Genomic DNA, 21882 nt, shown 5'->3' with positions numbered 1-21882 from the left:
CAAATACTAGCTGAAACATGTGATTAGCATTTACGGCGAATGCATAAGATTTAGGCCTAGTAGTGTAGATAGTAGACCCCAGAACTGCTGCTGCTAGGCCTAAGAAGTAGTATAGGCCTAGGCCTAGATTAGTAAGGTACGATTTTGTACATCATCTTCATAGCAATCTTTGGCGCAAAATTGCTAGGCCTACGTAGGGTAGGGCCGCCGAGGGCTAGCCACCACCCCCACCCTAACTAGACTAGGCTAGGCCATGCCTAGCTAATAATATATGCTACTTAGGCCTAGCCTAGCTACTTTACTTACTTACACTTTCAACCTCCCGTTTTCGTCGGTATATAGATTTCGTTGTTTTTCTTTTTTGGTCTGAGATGGCATTTCCTCAACATCTTCTTCCTCGTTGTCCTTTATTCTACCCACTTATTAAAAGTTTTTATATTTTTATCTTTCTTGGGAAAGAGGAATAACGATACTTTTGGGTGACTTATTTGCGTTCTATTGAAGCCCAATAATACACAACAACCGTTCGGCATCTTGTTTGTTTACTTTTCGTCGGCGATTATCGTGTCAAAGTGCAATTTGATTGACCAATCACAAATCACTTACAGTCGGGAATATAACGCGGTTGTTTCAAATTATCTGAAGGATCGCAGTGGGTTTAGAATGCGTATGAAAACCATAGAGATATAATAAGAATACTAGAGCGCTAACAGCAATGTATTCGATGTTCGAAATACGCAGAGCTGTGTGTGTGTACCATCCAAGATGGCTGCCATATATTCAGCCTACCATCCAAGATGGCTGCCATAGATTCAGCCAATCAAATTTCGCCTGAGCACTATCATTTTCAATGGCGCCCTCAATTTACACAGAAAGTTCAGTACAGCTATGTTTGAAACTCGAGCGTTGCGGTGTTTGGGTGTAATGTACTTTATTTTTGAATAAGATGCTTCACTTGGCCTCGTTTTGGCTACGACAGTTTAATAATTTGTCATTATCAATACTAATTGTCATTATGAAATAATATTCAGTCAGAGGGCTTATTTATGGTAATAATATGCATACTAAGCCTGAAGGTGGCGCTTTCCTACGGCAGCCATCTTGGATGGTACACATACACAACTCTGCATTGCTGCGCCATCTTGTCAGCACTCTAGTTGTTTATTAGCTCTATGATGAAAACAAAGATGGCGTATCGACATATCGGCCATTTTTCGGAGAAATTACTTTACAAATGTTTTTATTAATTTCTCAAATTCAACAAATTGTTCAAGGTTAGTATTTTGTGACTGGTTTATTGACTACCCAAGGATTCCAAAACCTTCATTCATTGGATTTTTGAAAATGGTTTCATATCCATTTTAACAAAATGTTATTTTAACTCCTATTCAAACATCTTGTTTTATGGACCTTTCTGTCATATTCTTTCTAGTTGTTAGATTGCCGAATTCCTTCCTTCGTTCCTTTCACCATTGATCGATGGTGATGTCATCAGGGGCAAGGACCATTCGTAAAATCGACGTTTGTAAAATGACGTTTTACTTTATTATGAAAATGTTGATGTAGAGTATTTATAAGAATGATAATGATGAGAGTGTACTGTAGTTTATAGCTGGGTGGTTAAGATACTTTGCATCCAATTCCAGGGTCATGGGTTCAAACCTTGTGACAGTCAACTGAAATCAACTTCACTCCCTAGGCTTACTAAAAAGGCTCAAGCTCTGTCCACACTGTCCATACATAGTCTTGATATGCCTATATATAGTCATGATGTGATGTCATCATGACAATATTTAGGCATGTCATGTTTTTTCAGATAGAATTTGATAGATGGACAAGGTTTTGGTATAAAAATGTATTGTCCATGCAAAATACCAAAGAAACATTCGAAAAACAAATTTTGAATTAACTTTGCTGATTTTGAATTAACATAAAAATTTGAACATAGAAATTAATATATTTAAAAAATGTTTACTCATCATTTTACCACAGCAAAAATGAGAGAAACACTTCACTGGAAGTGTTGTATTATTTTTATTATAATTATCCAGTTTAAAAATGAGGATACACATTATTTAAATTCAATAATTTCTATGCTCAAGTTTATAATTTGTATGTTGCTGCAAAATGAGCAAGATAGTTAATTTCAAAATTATTTTTTTATGATTTTTTTTGTCATTTTTAAGAGATAATACATCTTAGTTTATAAGCAAGCCTTTCACTATTTGAATTTAACAGATTTGACTATTCTTATTAATGAAAATGTACAACTACTGTCTTGACCAATATAAATATAAAAAAATGAAGGAATTATTAAACAATCAACACATAACAATAGGAATTGAAGTAATGTTGCACTTTTGGTTTTCTAGATTGCATTTATGAGTACAGCTTGGCAGAGGGTGAAAAACGTGACGTGTCATACGCGTCAATTGATGCAGGCTACTGTCAATGGGTCATCAGGGCAGAACGTGGCAAACACATACAACTAAGTTTTTCACAGCTGCAATTAGGTATGTAAACTTCAGAAAACTAAATTGAAGTACTTTGTTGTTAAAGGATAAATAAAGTTTGACTTTGACTTTGACTTTGAATTGTTAAATATATTGACTATTCAGATATGCAATGCTACAAGACAGCCAGACATAAATAAATAAATTTTACTTTTTTTATATTTTGTTAAAATATACTACTGGGCCAATGAAAATAGGAAGTTGGCCCAGAAATTAAGATTAAATAATATACAGTAGTAGGCACCAGAAGCCGTCAATAAAGTTTAGCTGCCTCGATTTTCTAAATTTTGGTATTGGATATAAAAATGCTGACATAATGCTGTTGCCAGCATTGGCACTCATTAAACACAATCTTTCGTTTGATTGATTTTGACCGAGATTTTACCCAAGAATTAGTTCCCAATTATACTTTTGTATTGTTTTTGTTTATAATAAGGACTTAAAACATCATTTTTCTTTCCTTTTTTTCTTTTTGCAGAAAATCTATATGAGACCCTAGAATTTGGCACAGGCTCCAACCCTGCCAGTGCAGCATCAAGGTTGAGAGTATTAACAGGAACAACAGGCCTTGCAACCTACACTACACCTAGTGATGGCATTTGGCTAGCTGCTACTATTAGAGAGAGTGTATCTGGGTTTAAAGTACAAGTATCTGATGGTATGTCTTTGCATCTATCATGTTTACTTATCAATTAGTGATTGCTTTTATCGGATAATGAAATGAATATGTATACATCGTGGGTAGAATATTTTCACATGATTTGGAAAATTAAGTCAAGTACTATAATTTGGCTATCAGATGTATTGATAACATAACATTAAAGACAAGTAAGATTAATTGATAGTTTCACGTCCCCGCCCTCGTCAAATTTTGGAGCCTCATGAAAATTTTACTGCTTGCTATTTTTCAAAAAAACATTTATTTTTTTATGGACAATGAAAATAGTAACTAACTGATAAAATGATGTCAAGCACCTAAGAATAGGTGGGAACATTAATGGCAGAAATACATTACAAAGATTCATTTTACTTCTTTTATAAAAAAAAAACTATTTTAAATATGTACGAGCCTGTTTACTATTTGTATATAGGATGGTAAAAAGCAAATGGTAAATACCCTCATAAAATGTTGGAGCCTCATGAAATAATTTACTATTTGCTATTTTTGAAAAAAACATTCATTTTTTCCATGAACAATAAAAATAATGACTATCTGAAAGAATTATGTCAAGCACCTAAGAAGAGGTGGGAACATATATGGCAGAAATAATTACAAAGATTTATTTTACTTTTATAAAAAAAAATATATTTTTAGTATTTGAGTAATTTCACAGTAAATGGATATGATATCCTAACATTTTCATGGAAAAATAGAATACAGATGATTTTGGCTAAACTCTGATAAAACTATGATATCAATGTTTTGGAAAAGGGGTATTATAAGATAGTTAAATTATCTTTTCAAAAGAAATATGCATGTTTGTATTTTAATACACTACAAATCCTATTCCCATATAACGGACGAACAGGATTTTGACATACATTTGGGTCAATGACTTTCTATTGTAGATGCACCAAAAATAAAGTGCGTGATTACCAATTTTTCTTTTTTACTTACTGTATATATTCACTAATTTGATAAACATTTAAAAGTAGCAGATATATTTCTTTTTTAGGAATATTGGGCCATTTTTAAATTCCTAAATTTTTTGACATACAATGTTACGTCTGTTACAAAAAACCATCAAATTGCATATTTTTTTAATAAAAAGGGTTTTATTTTTCTTTCTAGTGTTTTATCTTATTCGTTTCCAATATATTTCTTATAGAAATAATGAATCCATCCTTATAATACAATTTAAAAAAAATATCCTCCATCTAATTTTAGACATTTTTGTCATGTAACATTTTTGTATGGTGAAATATGGCTAAAAAGTATGTCAATTTATCATTATATTTTTTACTGTGAATTGTGTGATCATGAAATGATTTTTAATATGTATACTCATTGATATGATGATAAAAATGTAAAAATTTTTAATTTTAAACAATAAAATCTTTAGTTATAGCTTCCTAAAAAATATTGCTTGGAGCATGTCTATTTACTGTGAAATTGCTCACTTATCTGTCTGTTTATCATTAGTATATAGGATAGTAAAAAGCAAATAGTAAATACCCTTACCAAAAAATAATTTCAAATCCCGGACGTGAAACTAACAATTAATTTCATTTGGCCTTATAATACATATTATAATAAGTATTGGTACATCACTGGTACAGTTTATACAAATTGAACTTAAACTAAACCTCTTGAACTACATAACTTATGAGATAAGAAAACAAGCTTTTATATTTACATGCTTTCTTTGTATACTACTATTTAATAATACAATATTTTAGTCATAAAGTATGCTAATCAAGTCATTGAAATGTTTTAATATGAATTATACAATGAAAATTAGAAGTAATAAATAAAGAAAAAAGAAAAGAATAAAGAAGATAACATTTTTTTTATACAATGTTAATTGAAGTATTTTATTATTATTTATCAGCCAGTATATCTTTACTATTACTAAAGTAAAACTAAATAAATAATAAAAAAAATAATGCTACAGATATAATTAAATCTGGATTTCTTTTCCAGATGGGTGTATGATTGAAAGTATATTTGAAGACCAAGGAGTGATAACATCCCCAGGCTACCCACTCACTTACCCCAATGATGCAGATTGTATTTGGATCATACAAACAGCTGGTGAATACAATATTCGCCTCAGGTTTAATGACTTTACAACCGAAGGTTTCTATGATCGTTTAATCATCGGTGGAGTAAATGATGGATCTGATCGAGATTACTTAGTAAGCAATTTATTTGTTCTATTTGTAATATTATTTACACTCAATCTTTTTTTTTTTTTTCATTGAATGCACACCTAACAAGGCATGTAAGCCACTTGGGGTTACTTTTTTGTTTTAAAGTAATATATTTATATTCCACAAAATGCTTGCACCTATGCCCCCTCATTAATGCATTCTGGAAAAAAATTTCAGTATCCGGAATTGAAACCACTTTGGCCAACTGTCTTGTACTGTATACAGATAACTATTATTGTATTTGAAAGATTATTAATATTTTTTTTTCAAAGTGGAAAAAGAAGAATTAAAAAAATATTTTAAAAACATAAGTGAAGTCATTGATTTAAAAAATATAAGGGAGAGAGAAATGATAACACATCTGCTACCAATCATGCATGCCATTTAGCATTGTGCGAGTATAATTAGAAATAATGTTTTAATCATTGTTTAAATTCTATGCCCTATATTGGCTGCAAGCATTAAAAAAAAACATCTGCATTCTTTTCTTTACATTAATCAGGAACTCTCAGGTAGCAGTCTGCCAGACAATGTTGATAGTAATTTGAATGGTCTGTCATTACGCTTTAAAAGTGATGGAACGTCTGTTACGAAAGGTTTCAACATCAGCTACAGTAAAGTTTGTAAGTACACTTATCGTGGTACATACATTACACCACTGAGGCGACCCAATATACCTGTCTATTTCATGAATACTTACCTGGATAACCGACTAATTGTCTTTATGCTCGGCGTGTGGGGGCCCCAAACTGAGTGTCAAGCTCGACCGGCACTCGGAGTGCCCGTTGTGTCGCTCGGCTTAACACTCGGTTTGGGGCCCCCCACACGCCAAGCGTAAAGACAATTAGTCGGTTATCCAGGTAAGTATCTCACTCATAGACTACCAACATCACGATTGATTTGTGTATTCCAAAGTGTCAGACTTATGAATGACCAATCAGAATAGGGCAGAACCTGTTGCTTCACTAGCGTGTTTACATTGTGGGGCCTTAGTAACAATATCCAAAGGCAGAGGTTGCAACCCTTCTAATTGGATTGTGAGTACCCAATTTCAAAAACTAGGCCTAGATTTGTTGTACTTACAGTACAAAACACCTCTTTTAACATACGGCCCATAAAAAAACATGGGATTTGCAAGGGAAGATAGATGAAATTACTATTCCACATGAATGAAAATCCCAATAGGTATCTTATAAATTACATTTGTACACCTCGAATGACGTTAATGCTATGACAGTATTCAACGTTGAGGGCGCTTTTCACTAAATGGCAAGAATGAGAGCACTTCATCTGCACATTCTCCCGTCTCCCGATTTTTTAGATCTAGGGGTTTGGACGTGTGCAAGGGGTGGGCTTATGGGACGAATAATTTTTATGCCTTTATGCGACATATGTTTCCATGAATGTGACACCTTGTATTTATTTAACAATTATTAAAGATTTAATTATAGTTAATTTTTATAGTATTATTAGTGTCAAAATTTATCTAATGTGAACACGACGTATGACAGTGCTCATGTTTTTAAATTGTTTGACTTAATACTGCTCTTCTGCATCTGACGACAAGCAATCATTTAGTCATAAATTTATTATAAACTTTCTATTCTATTGAAACTGTTAGACTAGTATATCTCAATTATCTTAATTTCATTTGTGTTATAGCAGCACTGATTGTTTTTATTAATCCTATTTTATTATTATTGTTATTAAAAGATTAAAAAGTTGATTCTATAAAAAGACATTGTATGTTATTTTCTTGCAGATGGTTGTCCTGATGGCTATCTTCCTGGCTATGATGGAGAGACATGCTACAAGTTTGTAACTGAAATAAAAACTTGGGAGGAGGCAAGAAAAGACTGCCTCCAGACACCCTACAGTGACCTTATAGTCATCAAGGATGAGGCTGAGGCTAGGTACATACAGAACTCTATGAATGAAGCTGACCAAGTTTGGTGGGTTGGTAAGAGCATCCTGTACTTACAGTTTGTGTAGAATATATCCTTGAACTATGCACTTTCTCTGTGTTTCTCTTTTCTTCCTGGGAGTCAATTTTGTTTAATTTATAAAATTCATTTATAAACATTGTTTGAAACATTTTAAATATTTTTTTTTTCGCTATGAATACTCTTTGAGCAACTACAATGAAAATGAGCTGACTTCAATCAGCTTAATGGTAATCCACTACCGAAAAAGATGAATAAGTGTCACATTTGTATTGTTGACAGGATTAAGTGACCAGCAGAAGGAAAGGGCATGGGCTTGGGTAAATTGTGATTATGTTCAAGAAGGAAATATATCATGGGCTGTAAATGAACCAACTAACACCACATCAGAGAACTGTGTGACTTTCAACATGGATGGAAGGTACTCAGACAGAAACTGCAGCAAAGGTTTTCCTTATATATGCAAAGAGGAATATAAAGGTGTGTAGATATGGCAATCCACAGCTTGTTTTATTCAAAGTACCTTAAGATGATACAGTCCATATTGATTTATCTACGTGTATCTTAATATTCAGTAAAACTTTAGATTAAGAAAACAGATATGAAAAGATTTTGAGTGATTTCTGATTAAAATAATTACCTTCTAATTTTAGGGTTTGAAATATTCTAAATACTTAAACTAAAAATCAATTATTTTACAAATTTCATAATGATATTCTCTCCTCCTTTTTTGCTTAAGGCCTGATATTGGCATCACAAGGTAAAATAACATTAGCAGGGAGCCATTGATACAAAATCAGAGTTATTACAAACTGTTTCACAATCTGTAACAGTTGAAACTGGGATATCTAAAGATAACATTGAATGTAATGGGATATCAAAGCCTAGAAAATATGGAACTTTTATAAATAATTATAGTACAGTTGTGTAAATATAAATATTTTGTTTTTCAAAAAAATCTAATCATTTGAGTATATTAAAAATTATAATGTTTTACTATATTTTTAATGATAAAAATAATTATATTGTTATTGTTATATTTATAGTTTTATTATTTATTTATTATTATATTGGGCTTCAGCCATTTATCATAAATAATGTAATACATTAGTATGGAGTACCTGAATAGATAAAAAAATTGTTTTTTGAAAAAAAAAATTGAGATATAATCATTTGGCTCTTTGAAACTTGTGAGAAGGGATGCAATTGTTTTTCCTTCTCATGCTTTTTAAGGAGCTACCTGCATCATCAGTAGCGCTAATACTTGTGTATTTTTTAAAATGTTTTTATTTATTTTTTTTCCGTACTAAAGTAATACATGTTTTGTTTCATAATTTTGTCACTTTTTGTACTATATAGTAGTTAATAATTTTAATTTGTTTGTTTATTATTTCAATTTGAACACACCAAATGATTTTTAAGTGCCACCGATCTAAAAGTGTATGTTCTAATAAATATTATTATTATTATTAATATTAATATATAATATTAATTACTCAATCCGTTTTATTACAATTCTAAGATAATAAAAATATATTTATTATTAATATTATTTATTACATTAGGCTTTGATAGTGATGAGCAACAGCCTGGAAGTTTTACTGCAGTCTCTGAGATTCCGTACCAAATTGATCTGTCGTGGGAACTATCAGCATTTGATTGTGACGTGTCTGCCTATCAGTTAGTGGTAGGGTTTTCCAATGGTTCAATTATCCATGACAAAACTTATGGTCCATTTGAAACATCTGCAAAATTAGAGGATCTAACTCCTGATACTGAATACAGGTGTGAGCTTATTACTGTCACATATGGTGAAGGGGAACTGGAAGGCAGCCTGACTCTATCAACTAGAACTGTTGCTGAGCTAGGTATATATTAGAATCTATTTTTAAAATAAAAAATACATATAATATAAAAATTTAAAAAAAAAAATTCCTGTAGAATAATTAATGAACAAGTCCAAGAGATGTCTGAAGGTTGGACAGACAAAAATAAACTGTAATGTATAAGTGGATGAAAACAAATTTGAAGGTAGACGTCAGGCAACCCTGACCACAGCCACACACACACATCAAACTGCAGAATCTTCAGCATGTTCAAGGCAGCAGCTAACAAGAAGAAGAAGAAGAAGAAGATGTATGCGGATGTAGTTGTACAATCAGTGAAATTAGATAATTTTATGGGGGCATTAAATCAATTGGTATAAACAAGTGAGTATTAATATCATTCCCCTCTTTCTCTAATCTTTAGGTTTGTTTGGAAGAGACTTGATCTAGTTTTTGCAGAAATCATTAGATAATTGCCTTTCTAATTAGATAGGTAGATTTTAAAATTTCTATAGTGCCAATTATTAAAACACTTTACGACAAACGAAAAAAAATCTAAATAATTTGGCCTAGCTAATTTTGCATACCTAAGCTCTGACCAGGAACACTATATTTCTATTTGATGAATGACATTGTCAAAGGAAGCAGTGCATTAGTGCGTGCATATTCTATTTGCATTCTGGGTCTATTTCGTGAATACTTGCCTGGATGAACCGATATTTGTCAATATTCCAAAAATATTGGAGTCGTCTGACCCAGGCGTATATAATGCTGCAATGTTATGTAACAGGCCTTAATTTGCTTCGAGATCACTTTCCATTTGTGTGATTTGAACGTTGCCTTTTAGTGTGTCCGGTTGGTTATCAACTCAACAAGCTAAATAATAAGTGTTATCAAGTTGTTGATTCAGTTAATATGACGTGGGTGGAAGCAAGGCAGAGCTGTGTTGCAACACCCAATGCTGACCTGGTTATCATCGATTCAGAGGAAATGGATGATATTGTAGATGATCTATTACAATCCAACAATGGTGGCTTTTGGTTTGGTAAGTTTAATTATAGATAGTGAGAGTATTGTAAGTTCTTAGTCAAATAGCTACAAAATCATGCATTAATTATTCACAAAGCTTAATGTATGTTGGACCAGGAATACGGCAAAGCATTTAATTATTTATGTTAACTTATTACATTAATTAGAATTATTTTATAATTTGGTCACATTTTACCTTAATACTTTCCTAACTTTTCCTTTATTTTAAAAAATTATATATTTTTTTAAATGATTCTTGGAGAAATTTCTGTTACCTTGGCTGCTACCACAGCCATCCTTGATCCAATCAAACCTAGACCTTGTTGGAGACCAGTACTTTAAAATAGTTTCCAGAATAAATGAGAATGTGTAATGTAACATATTGTATTGTAATACTTCAAGATCTCATCATGCCCGAACCCATGACTGATCGACAACTTTTCTGACCACATCCCAAGCACCATTATGTAAACTTCCCAAATGCAACTCAAAGCCTAGTGGCCACCTCTTTCAACTTCCTACTTCATGCTATTAGCAACATGTCTGACCACCTCCATTTTCAGCTTCCTATCATGTTCCAAGTAATGTTGTGTCTGACCACCTCCTTTTCAATTTCTTACCACATCCCAATCAGCAACATGTCTGACCACCTCTACTTTCCAACTTCCTACAATGTTCCAATCAGCATCATCTCTGATGAACTCTTCTGACATCCTACCATGTTTTAATAACCATTATGTATGAACACCTCCTTTTTCTGCTTCCTACCATATCCCAATCAACATCATGTCTGACTACTACTCTATTAATGTCCCACCACATCCCAATCAGCATAATGTCTGACCATCTACTCTTTTAACTGCCTACCATGTCCCATGCCTATCATGTTTGACCACCTCCACTGTCATCTTCCTACCATGTTTCAATTAGCATCATATGTCTCTTTCCAACTTCCTACGCTGTTCCAATCAGCACCTTTTCTAAACCACCTCTGTCAACTTCCTACCATATCACATTCAGCATCATGTCTGACCACCTCCACATTCCAACTTCCTACCATGTCCCAATCAGCATCATGTCTGAACCACTCCTCTGTCAGCCTACTATCATCAGGTCTGACCACCTTCACTTTCCTCCTACAGTATCACAGCAGGGTTTGAATTTCCTCAAAATGCATCATCAAATAGTTGCTGTGGGCTATGGCTTTACTACAGAAATTTATTCTTACAGCAACATGCTTCGTAAATTTGTTAAGAATAGGCCTATTCTATAAGTAAAATTGCATAATCCATTGCTGGGCCTGGTGACTCGACAGCAAAAAGCTTGCTGTCGAGCCTAGGATTTACAACACAGTGGAAGGCCCTTTCTACAACAATTGCTGTCGGTGCTGTAGGGAAATTCGAACCCTGCACAGTCAGCATGCCTGTAGTGAGTACAATATAAATATTAAATTATATTTTTTTAGTTTAACTCGTTAAACAGAAAGTATATTTTTAATAAAGCAACACTTATCAATAGCTCATAGGTACTTCTATTTACAATAGGTCTCTATGATTGGCATGGTATCAACATGTGGGCACAGGTCAACACCTGTCGTCCACCAACCTATGATCAATTCATTATGAATGATACATATACAGAACCACACTGTGCAGTGAAGTTGAAAGACATCGGCTGGGATGCGCAGCCTTGCAATAATACTTATGGATATATTTGTGAATATTTCCCCCGAGGTATGTAAAGGTTCCTTTTAAGGAAATAAGTAAAATTAGATGTCTGGTTGTATAACCGGAATGATGGCTTTTCCTCATTAAAATAATAAAAAGTGTTTGAAATTGTGAAGTTAAAAAATAATGCATTAAAAATATTATGCTACCAATATTTGTTTGTGTGAAGTGCAAAAACATAGGGAAAAAAGTTTCAGAATAAAATTATAACAGAAAAAAAATTGCTTTTCGGAAGTAGCAGAAAAAGCCAAATGCACTACACGGCAATTTTATTCTTAGTATTTGTTATTTGTACTAATAATTAATTAAAATTTCTTTTTTTAAAAATTAAAATGAAAAATAATTTTGAAATTAACTTGCTCACTTTTGATTAACATACAAATTATTTGCTTGAGCATAGACATTCATTATTGAATGTAAAAAGGTTTTAAAATGTGTATTATTTTAGTAAAAATTGATGGAAAATATGTTGATTTTTTTTATGCATCTCTTTAGATTTGAATAAGACATCTGCCAATCCAAACTTTGTTCGGGCTGACCTCTTAGAGCCTACGACGGTGCAGATGTACTGGACACCATCCATACGTCTTTGTGATGTAGTTGGGTATGTGGTGACCTGGACAAAGGTTGGTAACATGCCCACAATAGAATATGTGGAAGGTGCACTGGCCAATGCTAAGGTTTTCTACAATCTTGATCAACTGACTGAATATGAATTCAGTGTTGCGGCGCAAACAGTAACGTTCGGAGCTTTAGAACCAGATGTCGTAAATACAGTCTTAACTGGTATGTGTGTATGTATGCAATGTCTTATCAACATATACTGTACTGTAAATATAAGAAAATAACTATTATTATAATTACTGGCTGCTTTCAAAATGTTATTATGTAACAAAAAGTCTTTAAAATTATTATTTATAATGTCTGTGTGATATCAAATTCTGTAATTTATTTATGATTTCATTGACTGACCATCCTCAGGAGTCGTATGTCCATTGGGCTATGAAGTAGGCTTCAATAACAACTGCTACATGTTTGGTAAGGCGATAGTGACATGGGAACAAGCCAGGACCACATGTGCAGATGATGGTGGCTACCTTGTCATTATAAATGATGCTAATGAGCTGGAGTATGTAATGAACACAACTCTCGGTGGTGACTGGTGGATTGGTATGTTTTGCGTTTTAAAGTAATTGAAACTGTATTTGGCTGTTGTTTGGTACTTTTTTATTCTTGTTAATTACCCAGCTCAAAGCTGATTGCAGTATTGACTACAAATATAATAAAAGTGCATAGTAACTAAGAAAGGTGGAGAAATATATATATTTTTCAAAATGCTTCCATTTAATTGATTATTTATATAAAATATGAGAAAGATGTTTGCTATAGATTTTATGTTTGGCCTTAAAGCCTCTCTGAAAAGGGTATTACTTTTTTAACTCATATATTTTAGCTCTAATTTTTTTAACAGGATTTCTTATTATCAAATATAGTGAATATATTTTAATTTTTTACTGTAATGTTAAAAAATTACTGTAAATGGAACATAAAATGTCACATTCTTATGTTTAATCTTTATAATGCTAGCTCTGATCACAATTATCAATTTAAATGAAGGAAAATTAATTAAAGTCACTAAAAATAACATAAACAAATTTATCTTCAAATATTTTTAATAAAAAGGTTTTAATGATCAAGTCAGTGAAGGCAGTTGGTACTGGGCAGATTGCAGCTCATCAAATGCCTGGCAGAAAAGTAATTGGGCTCCTGGTCAACCAAACAATTTAAACAACATGGAAAACTGTGCAAAAATCCGAGATGATGGCCAGTGGAATGATTGGACCTGTGCTCTTACACTGCCTTACATCTGTGAAATTCCTAAAGAAGGTCTGTACAGTGGCGGCTCTAGGATATATTTTCTGGGGGGGGGGTGGTCGCTAAGGTGTCCGACACGGGAGACTTGAACTCGTAGGCCCGGGCTGGGATAAGGGTTTGAGAGGGTGTATCCTTCCCAAATGAGATTTTTTTTTAAGAATAGGAACCTGTGGATGGTCGGAAATGACACTCTCAGACTGTGACAGACATGTGTTGTCTTGGTGTGAGCCTATTTTTATATATTTTTTAAGGTCTGACTGCCCAACAAGCTCCGTCTAACAGGGGGGGCTTGACCTGTTCGGTGGGGTTGCTTAAGCCTCCTGCCACCTCCTGCTGGCGCTGCAACTGGATCTGTGTATTTCATTTTGATAAGATTTGATTCTTTATAATCTTGTGAAATATTGTCAGCATTATAAATGTGTATTTCAAATTGCAAACACTATGCCAGCCTTGGCAGTTATTTGAAAATTTTGATTTTTTTTTTGTATTATATTTAATATCAACTTTAATTTGTATTGCCGTATATTTTTTTTTACTATTATGGGTTTTGTATAATATAACAGTTTTAAACTGTTATACTGTATTATATAAGACCTATAATAGTAAAAAATGTATGGCAAAACAAATTAAAGGTAATATTAAAGATAATACAAAGAAAAAGATAATGAAGGCATGATATGGAACATATGGCATAGAACACTTCAATAGTTTGTATATTAAAGATATATTTAATTTTGTTACAAATTTCTTTTGGATGTTGTCTTACCAGTTAACTGTATTTTACAATGAAAACAAAATACTGTACATACTATAATTTTAATGCACATGTAACAGATGAAACCACTCTAAATGAGTTTATCCAGTCATTTATCTTTTCTTCATTCTTGGAATTTTAAAACAATATAAAACAATAGAAATTCATTCCATCCCACTTAGACTAGGCAACGGGACATGTACCCACCTCCTCCGTTTCCACTAAATTTTTAAATTTCAATGCATATCCAACCCCCCTGCCCCCAGGAACAATTTTGGATCTTCCCCTGGCTTATTTTTATTTATTTATTTTTCATTTATTTTTTTAGACACACAATACATGTGCCAAGGATTGTCAATTGCAAATATATCACTTTCCTACTTGTAGGTGACAATTCCTTACACAAGACAAACATACACACACGATGCTTTACACAAACTAAATATCAATATGAGATTTAGGGAGTGGATTTTTTTTGGACGTGAGAAATAATCCTGCAGCACTGACAGGAATTGAACCCAGGGCCCTGGGATTGGAAGGCAAGCATCTTAACCACCAAGCTATTCAACTCCACTCTTAGACTAGTAAATAACATTCTTGATGTTTTTCCCAGGTGTTGACAAGTTGGAGCAAAACCCAAGCGGACTAACCGGAGCAACTGTTACATACAACCGTGTCAATCTGCAATGGGTACCTGCAACAAAAAGGTGTGATATTGTCGGTTATATGGTCACATACACAGGGTCTGGAGTTGGACAATATTCCGTTGTAGGTGGTGACCAGACCGAGTCGGACATTGCTGGTCTTGAGCCAAACTCTACATACACATTTAGGATCAATGCAGTTGCATTTTATGGTGACCTGCCAATTGTTGAGGGTGAATCTGTCAACTTGACAACAACAGTTAAACAGGGTATTGTTTTTTTTACTTTCATTTTTTTTCGTTAGAACAGATAGTTAACAATACCAAATAGATGTCTACATGATGTGTTGGTTTATCTATTTTTTTTCACATCTTAACACAAATTCATCCATAAGCATTACACAGCCTTTAATATGACAAGCATTAGGGGAACAATAGGGAACTTAAGATATTATAATCGTATCAAGCATAGCGCTTCATGTCTGCAATGAAGTAGTAATTTTTCTGAAATGTTTGGTTGTTTTTGTTACGATATTGTATATATTTGGATACTCGTCTTCTTGGTTCAGTATACGAAACATACTCCTTGCTTTATTCTACACAATCATTCATGAGCAACCAAATAGACCACATATCTTGTATAAAATATAAGGCAATCAATCAATCAGTTACCTCACGAAAAAAGTCATTAATCTTATCAGTATGTCAGAGAAACAAGAATATCACTTTGTAGGAGAATGACACAGCTGTCAAAACCTCTCCCTTGATCTACCAGTAAACCGAAATTTCAATCCAGCTGGTCACTCAATTGCAATGTTTAGAGTTATTGCAAGAGACTGTAATGACTAAAGTCATATAGATTTAGATAAAGAAAAATCACTGGAATTAAATTCACCAAAATTAGATTCCAACTTCTCTCCTGGCTACTTTCCACCTCCGAAACTCAGGGCCCCCTACCTCGTCTATGAGTATTTCCTACATATTAGACTTTAAAATTGATTAAATATTGTCTTTGTTATGCCCTTGACCATTTTTAGAGCCTTTTAATTGAAGCTTGACCACGCTGACTTTGCTTTCGTCGGAGAAATCTGTCCCCTCGTCGGGGGAATGAGTTCCCTTTTCTTGAAACCTTGAATCAGCCACTGAAACTACCTTAGGAAAAAGATTGTAAATCTTGTTTCTGTTTTCTGTGTTTCAGAGGGAAGTTGTCCTTATGAGTACGAAAAAGTGAATGGCGTATGTTACAAATTTGTCAAAGAGCTAGCCACTTGGGCAGATGCTCAAAAAAGTTGCATGGAGGATGGTGCAGTCATTGTTATAATAAGAGATCCAATCGAGAAAAACATGCTAATGAACAGGACTGGAGGAGGTGATTGCTGGATTGGTAAGTCTTTTTAACATTTATCCTGTTTTCAATTGCCCACAATAATGTTGTGCGAAATATTTCTTTATAGCAATCTCTGTCTTTTCTTGAGGAGACAAACATTGATTTTCTGCACTTTATTTTTTGGAATAAAAATAACAGTTATAAAGCACTTGGAGAAACAATTCCACTAAGTTTTTGCCATTCTTTACTCTAGGAAAAGTAAGGATCTTTTGCACTGGTTTTCTCGTCTATGGCAAGAAAATTGTTTTAAACTGTACCTTCTTTGCAGCATAAGTTGCCAATGGAAGTGAAAATCGTCTGTGGCTGAGTAGAGTGCTACTTGCTTTAAATTTTCTTTGACTTGTTCATAGCACTCGGATACAGGGGTGTTGCCAGTGGGTGGTGCCACCCCTGCTCTGATATTGGTATAATAATCCAAATATAAAATAACATTATTTAATTTAAATAGATAATAATTAAGTATTTGTTGGTTATTTGCAGGACTGAACGATCAAGTAGAAGAGGGCAGTTTCTACTGGGGAGATTGCTCAACCATTTCGACATGGCAGGGACAGCAATGGGGGGATGACCAACCCAATGATGTTGATGGCAATCAAGACTGTGTCATGATGATGCCATCAGGTGCTTGGAATGACTGGATGTGTCAAGAGACTAATCAGTATATTTGTGAAGTTGTTGACATTGGTAAGCCATTGGAAATTAACAATTAGGAAACATAGCATTTGTTACTCGAGCTCTTGACCTTTGAGTCTGAGGTTTTTTTGTCCTTTGTGCAGCTATGCTTGTGTCGTTAAATTAAATATTTGTCTCTTTCCACCCAAGAGTATAGACAAATCGTTATTATAAAATTATGCTCTCTATTGGCGCAACCTTTGCAACGTACCTCCAGAATATGTCATGTCAATCTAAGGTGGTGCAAAGTATTCAGAGTGAATTGCGATGGAAACCAAATACTGTACATGGAAGGCCCCAGCTATGACATCTGCAGAAAGAGATCACAGTAAATGGATCAGTCTATATATGAGTAGTTCCTTGTTGAATGTATTCCTGCATGACCTTGTATACACTGAAAGGAAGATGCTAAGGATTTGAACTTGATCCCCCTTTGGAGTAGGTCTCAGTCCAAGACTTACTCTAATGTGTCACAAGTGGTACATTTCTTACCCTAAGCATTAATGTCTTTTTTGAATATTTATTTATATTTTTAACATTTGAATGAGAAATTATTTTAATCTCTTTACACTTGCTAGGTTATGAGATCAACCCAAGTGAATTTGCCGGTGTGGTATCATCTCCTTTCAGTGTTACCCTGACTTGGAAGCCATCATCGCGCAACTGTGATGTAGTGGAGTACAGAATCCGTTACGTAGATCGCTCCATTCAGACTGTAGTAATTCCGGGTAAAAACAGCGATATGGCAGATATTGAAGGACTACGTTCTGGTACTGAGTATTCATTCCAAATCGGGGCCTTAACAGCTGTAGGAAACATTGAGTACAGCGACCCTCTTGTACTGACTACTCGCAATTTTACATCCGGTATGCTTTTTTGAACATTTGGTATCTTTGTAAAAGGTCTTTGTACAACAACTTGCAAAAGCTGGATATAACATCACATACAATATGTAGTGTCTGGTTCCTGCAAAGATATAACAAGAATGTCTACAATTTACAAATGCAACTTTTTCATATCAGGAATATGAAATTCATATTCAATCACTGCTCTCTTTATTAGCTTGAAGAGTAAAGTATGCAAAAATAAATTTGGTTGTTGCATATATATATGACAGAACTGCATACATATCAGAAAATCAAATGGCGGTGATTTTTAAACAATTGGAATAGAGGAATTGGTCAAGAATATTTTAAAAGTGTTGGGGAAATGCCAAATAGTAGGGAATTGTCAGAGAGTAGGGGAATTGTCAGAGAGTAGAGGAATTGGCCAATGAATAGAGGAATTGAAAATTTATATATAAAAGGCTATATTTTGGGTATCTTGCAGGGGATTGTTCTGATGGCACACTAACAGATACTGCAGGCAATATCACCTCACCTAACTTTCCGGTGGAGTACCCACCGAATGCAGACTGTGCGTACATTATAACTCTTCCTGATAACAACATGCGTGTACGTTTGCGATTTGAGAGCTTTGATCTTGTTGACCATGATGACTACATTGAAATCACAGATTTAAATACTGGAGAAGATGACAGAAATATGTTGGTATGGCGATTTTATTTGAAGTATCATTTCTATTTAAAATTGTTTTATGCCTTTACTTCGTTTTCTATTGCCAAATACAGTATGGGTATTCGCAAATTATCTTAGCATTTAAACTGCCTTCTATAATCCCTCTAACAAACTAGTCTTATATGGTTTTATATGCATTCTGGGGCAGATCAAGGATTTTATAAACAGGTGTACCAGTTTCTTGGAATAATGCAAAGTGAAGTGTGGTGTGGGGAGGTATACACATCTAGATGTGTATAAGAGACAGATCTAAGGTGGTGCAAAGTATTCAGAGTGAATTGCGATGGAAACCAAATACTGTACATGGAAGGAAAGAGAAGGGGGGGGGGGGGGGGGGGGGGGGGGGGGGGGGGGGGTGGTGGTGGTGAAATGTGTCCCTGTGCTGCTCCCTAAATGCGCCCCATTCAATTGGCTGCTTGCTGTCATTATTTAAGCCTATACAAAAATTATATATTTTTAGGCTTAATATAAACAACTATATGTAAATATTTTTGTAGACATTAACAGGTGTAGAACGCCCAAAGGATTACGTCAGCATGACCAATTCAGTTAAAATTCACTTTGTGTCTGGCCCCTTGAGCCAAGGTGCAGTAGGGTCAGGGTTTCTGATTGGTTATGAGGAGGAACATGAAGGTAAACTAATATATTTCTTATTGGAGTTAATACAATTATAGAAAAATACATGAACATTAAACTGCGCACTTCTAGTGTATCACAGTGTTGTTTTTAAACATCAAAAGATAGTACAAGATCACTAACCAAGTAAGCATCAGTATGTTCACTACTCTACCTCATTCTCTCATCATTATAATTTCATTCTCTTATAATGATGATATTTTTAGGAGATAGAATGAAAATATTTTTAAGGTTTTAGTGGAAAAGTGAGAGACAGTGATCATTTGTACTCCTACAAGGAGTTTAAAAGTGCATTGGTGCTATTAATAATATAATGATCATTTATATAGCACCTTTTCCTTGTGGTTACAAAGTGCATATATCATGCATATAGGAACCTCAAATCTGCTTATGATACAGGTTATTCAGAAACTGTTTTCTGAATTTTCTTAAATAATAACATTAAATTTAAATGGCAAAATTGTAAAGAGTTACTACGTATTTCATTACCACTGTCATAAAATATCCACTACCCATACAAACACATAATATTTAACAGTTCAACACAAGAATCATTGCTTACTGTAGTGTCATCATTCACATATTTGATATATTTTATATTTCTTACAGCTCTACCTGTGGATAAGAACTGCCGGGAAATGTACACTTTGAAAGAGGGCAGCTTGATGCGTATTCAGTCCACCAACTACCCCAATAGCTATTCCAACTACGAAAACTGTACCTGGACACTAAAGGCTAGCGTGACCACCAATGTTATTGTTGTCAACTTCTTTGATGTTGACCTTGAGTCCAATTACGATTACTTGTCATTTAATGATGCTCAACAAACAATTATCACTGGTGATATCGTGCCCGCCAGTGTCATCTCAGAATCAGACACCCTCACATTTATGATGAGAACAGATCTCTCAGTTATTGGGCGTGGTTTCAGTTTAGCAGCAGAGGAAATTGATCCATGTAAGTTTTATTCACTTTTTATGTTTTTCCATCCTATGTTTTATATTAAAGTGGTAGATTAATAATACAAATTTGCTTTTGTAATAGATTACTTGCACATGTAATAGGTTTTAATAATCAGCAATAGAGAATCTGGGGGGTGTGTGGTGGGTGCAGTAAAAAAAAAGCTTCTTGGCATTATTCCATTCCCCCCACCAGAAATTTTTGAAACAAAGAAATTACACTCAAGTAGTTAAAAATCACCTCATATCAATATTTTTTGCCAGCTAGCACCCCCTCGCGTAATTATCAAGCCTTCCCACTCATAAAGGCATATAGTACCACAGTTGTGCCGTCACAACGCCAGGTGACGTTGGTTACCGTTCAATACGCCTGAATGACTTCATAGGCTTTCTGGAATAGGCATTTTAAAATCTAATATTTTACCATCAAAATGTAACAAAAGTTTGTATTATATTAGTTATCGAACACACATTTAATCATCAATTAAAATTTACTAAGAAAAAGTAAGAAGCAACATCTTAATAATTAAATTAGAAATTGAGATCAATGGTGTGTCAGTAAAGAAAATAGCATCCTGTTGAACGCTTTTTCAACGATAGCAACGGAGTAGTATCACGTGGTATCGTGACGTAACACTGTAGTTCTCTATATCCTGAACAATTTCTATCATATAGGTATTTCAACAATTGACTTTCATGGGGAAATGTGTGTGCAAATCTTTCTCCTCTGTAATCTAAGTAAAGTCTAAAATAAGTTATGTAAAAATTTGAACTGATGAACTCTATTTAGGAATATAAAGAATAGTTTCAATATTGATATTCTTTGAGCTGCCAGCATGTGAACTTACATATTTAATGTACAATACAAAGCTTCACATTATTTAAAGAATACTGCACTCTACACTGTCTGATAACTGTATGATTGGTTTTTAATAAGATGAATTGCTAATATTGTTATTTTTGTGTCATTATTTCTTCTAGCGCTTACAGTACCTAAGGATAAACTCATGTCGGAAGTACCAGTTATCCAGGCAACGTGTGGAGATACTGTGGATGTTTCTGGTGGGGCCCAGACTATTGTTAGCCCATCATATCCTAATAATTATGAAAATAATGCCAATTGCCTTTGGAAAATTGCTGGATCAGAAAACAATGGGATTCTCATCGACTTCCAATCCTTTGTACTTGAGTACATGTGAGTAGTGTAAATGATTAAATTGTATTGACAATGGTCATAATGATATAGTTGTTACCTGCATATCAATTGGAATTATACAATGATGATACATAGTGACAAGTTTAGATGAAATAATATGCTGGTGTGAAAAATGAATCAGCAATCCTTTGATTGAGTACTGTTTCAAGCCTGTGCCAACTGAGCTAAACCACCTTTCTAAATTAATGAAATTTATTACCCAATTATTAGTTAGTGTCAGCTCTGTTTAGGATCTCTATCTATTCTACAAA

At 33.9% G+C, this 21882-nt stretch overlaps 1 protein-coding gene across 1 annotated transcript in view; it reads left to right on the top strand.

Moving 5' to 3' along the window:
* Positions 1-21882, top strand: part of LOC117120830 — a 65449-nt gene that overhangs the window by 12535 nt on the left and 31032 nt on the right. The window contains exons 8-27 of the mRNA XM_033265914.1: positions 2373-2513; positions 2992-3171; positions 5158-5372; positions 5890-6010; positions 7150-7347; positions 7613-7810; positions 8896-9198; positions 10004-10201; positions 11730-11918; positions 12408-12698; positions 12894-13082; positions 13596-13799; positions 15155-15454; positions 16383-16568; positions 17052-17255; positions 17822-18109; positions 18573-18793; positions 19318-19453; positions 20066-20413; positions 21397-21610. Of these exons, the coding sequence (XP_033121805.1) occupies positions 2373-2513; positions 2992-3171; positions 5158-5372; positions 5890-6010; positions 7150-7347; positions 7613-7810; positions 8896-9198; positions 10004-10201; positions 11730-11918; positions 12408-12698; positions 12894-13082; positions 13596-13799; positions 15155-15454; positions 16383-16568; positions 17052-17255; positions 17822-18109; positions 18573-18793; positions 19318-19453; positions 20066-20413; positions 21397-21610 (4324 nt within the window). The remainder of the gene's footprint in view (positions 1-2372; positions 2514-2991; positions 3172-5157; positions 5373-5889; positions 6011-7149; positions 7348-7612; positions 7811-8895; positions 9199-10003; positions 10202-11729; positions 11919-12407; positions 12699-12893; positions 13083-13595; positions 13800-15154; positions 15455-16382; positions 16569-17051; positions 17256-17821; positions 18110-18572; positions 18794-19317; positions 19454-20065; positions 20414-21396; positions 21611-21882) is intronic.

This window comes from Anneissia japonica, unplaced genomic scaffold (genome assembly GCF_011630105.1).
Source record: "Anneissia japonica isolate Jap-2015-1 unplaced genomic scaffold, ASM1163010v1 scaffold287965_len1858130_cov191, whole genome shotgun sequence".
NCBI classification, from domain to species: Eukaryota; Metazoa; Echinodermata; class Crinoidea; order Comatulida; family Comatulidae; genus Anneissia; species Anneissia japonica.
The sequence above is the reverse complement of the archived record's forward strand: the minus strand, read 5'-3'. Positions and strand labels throughout refer to the sequence as shown.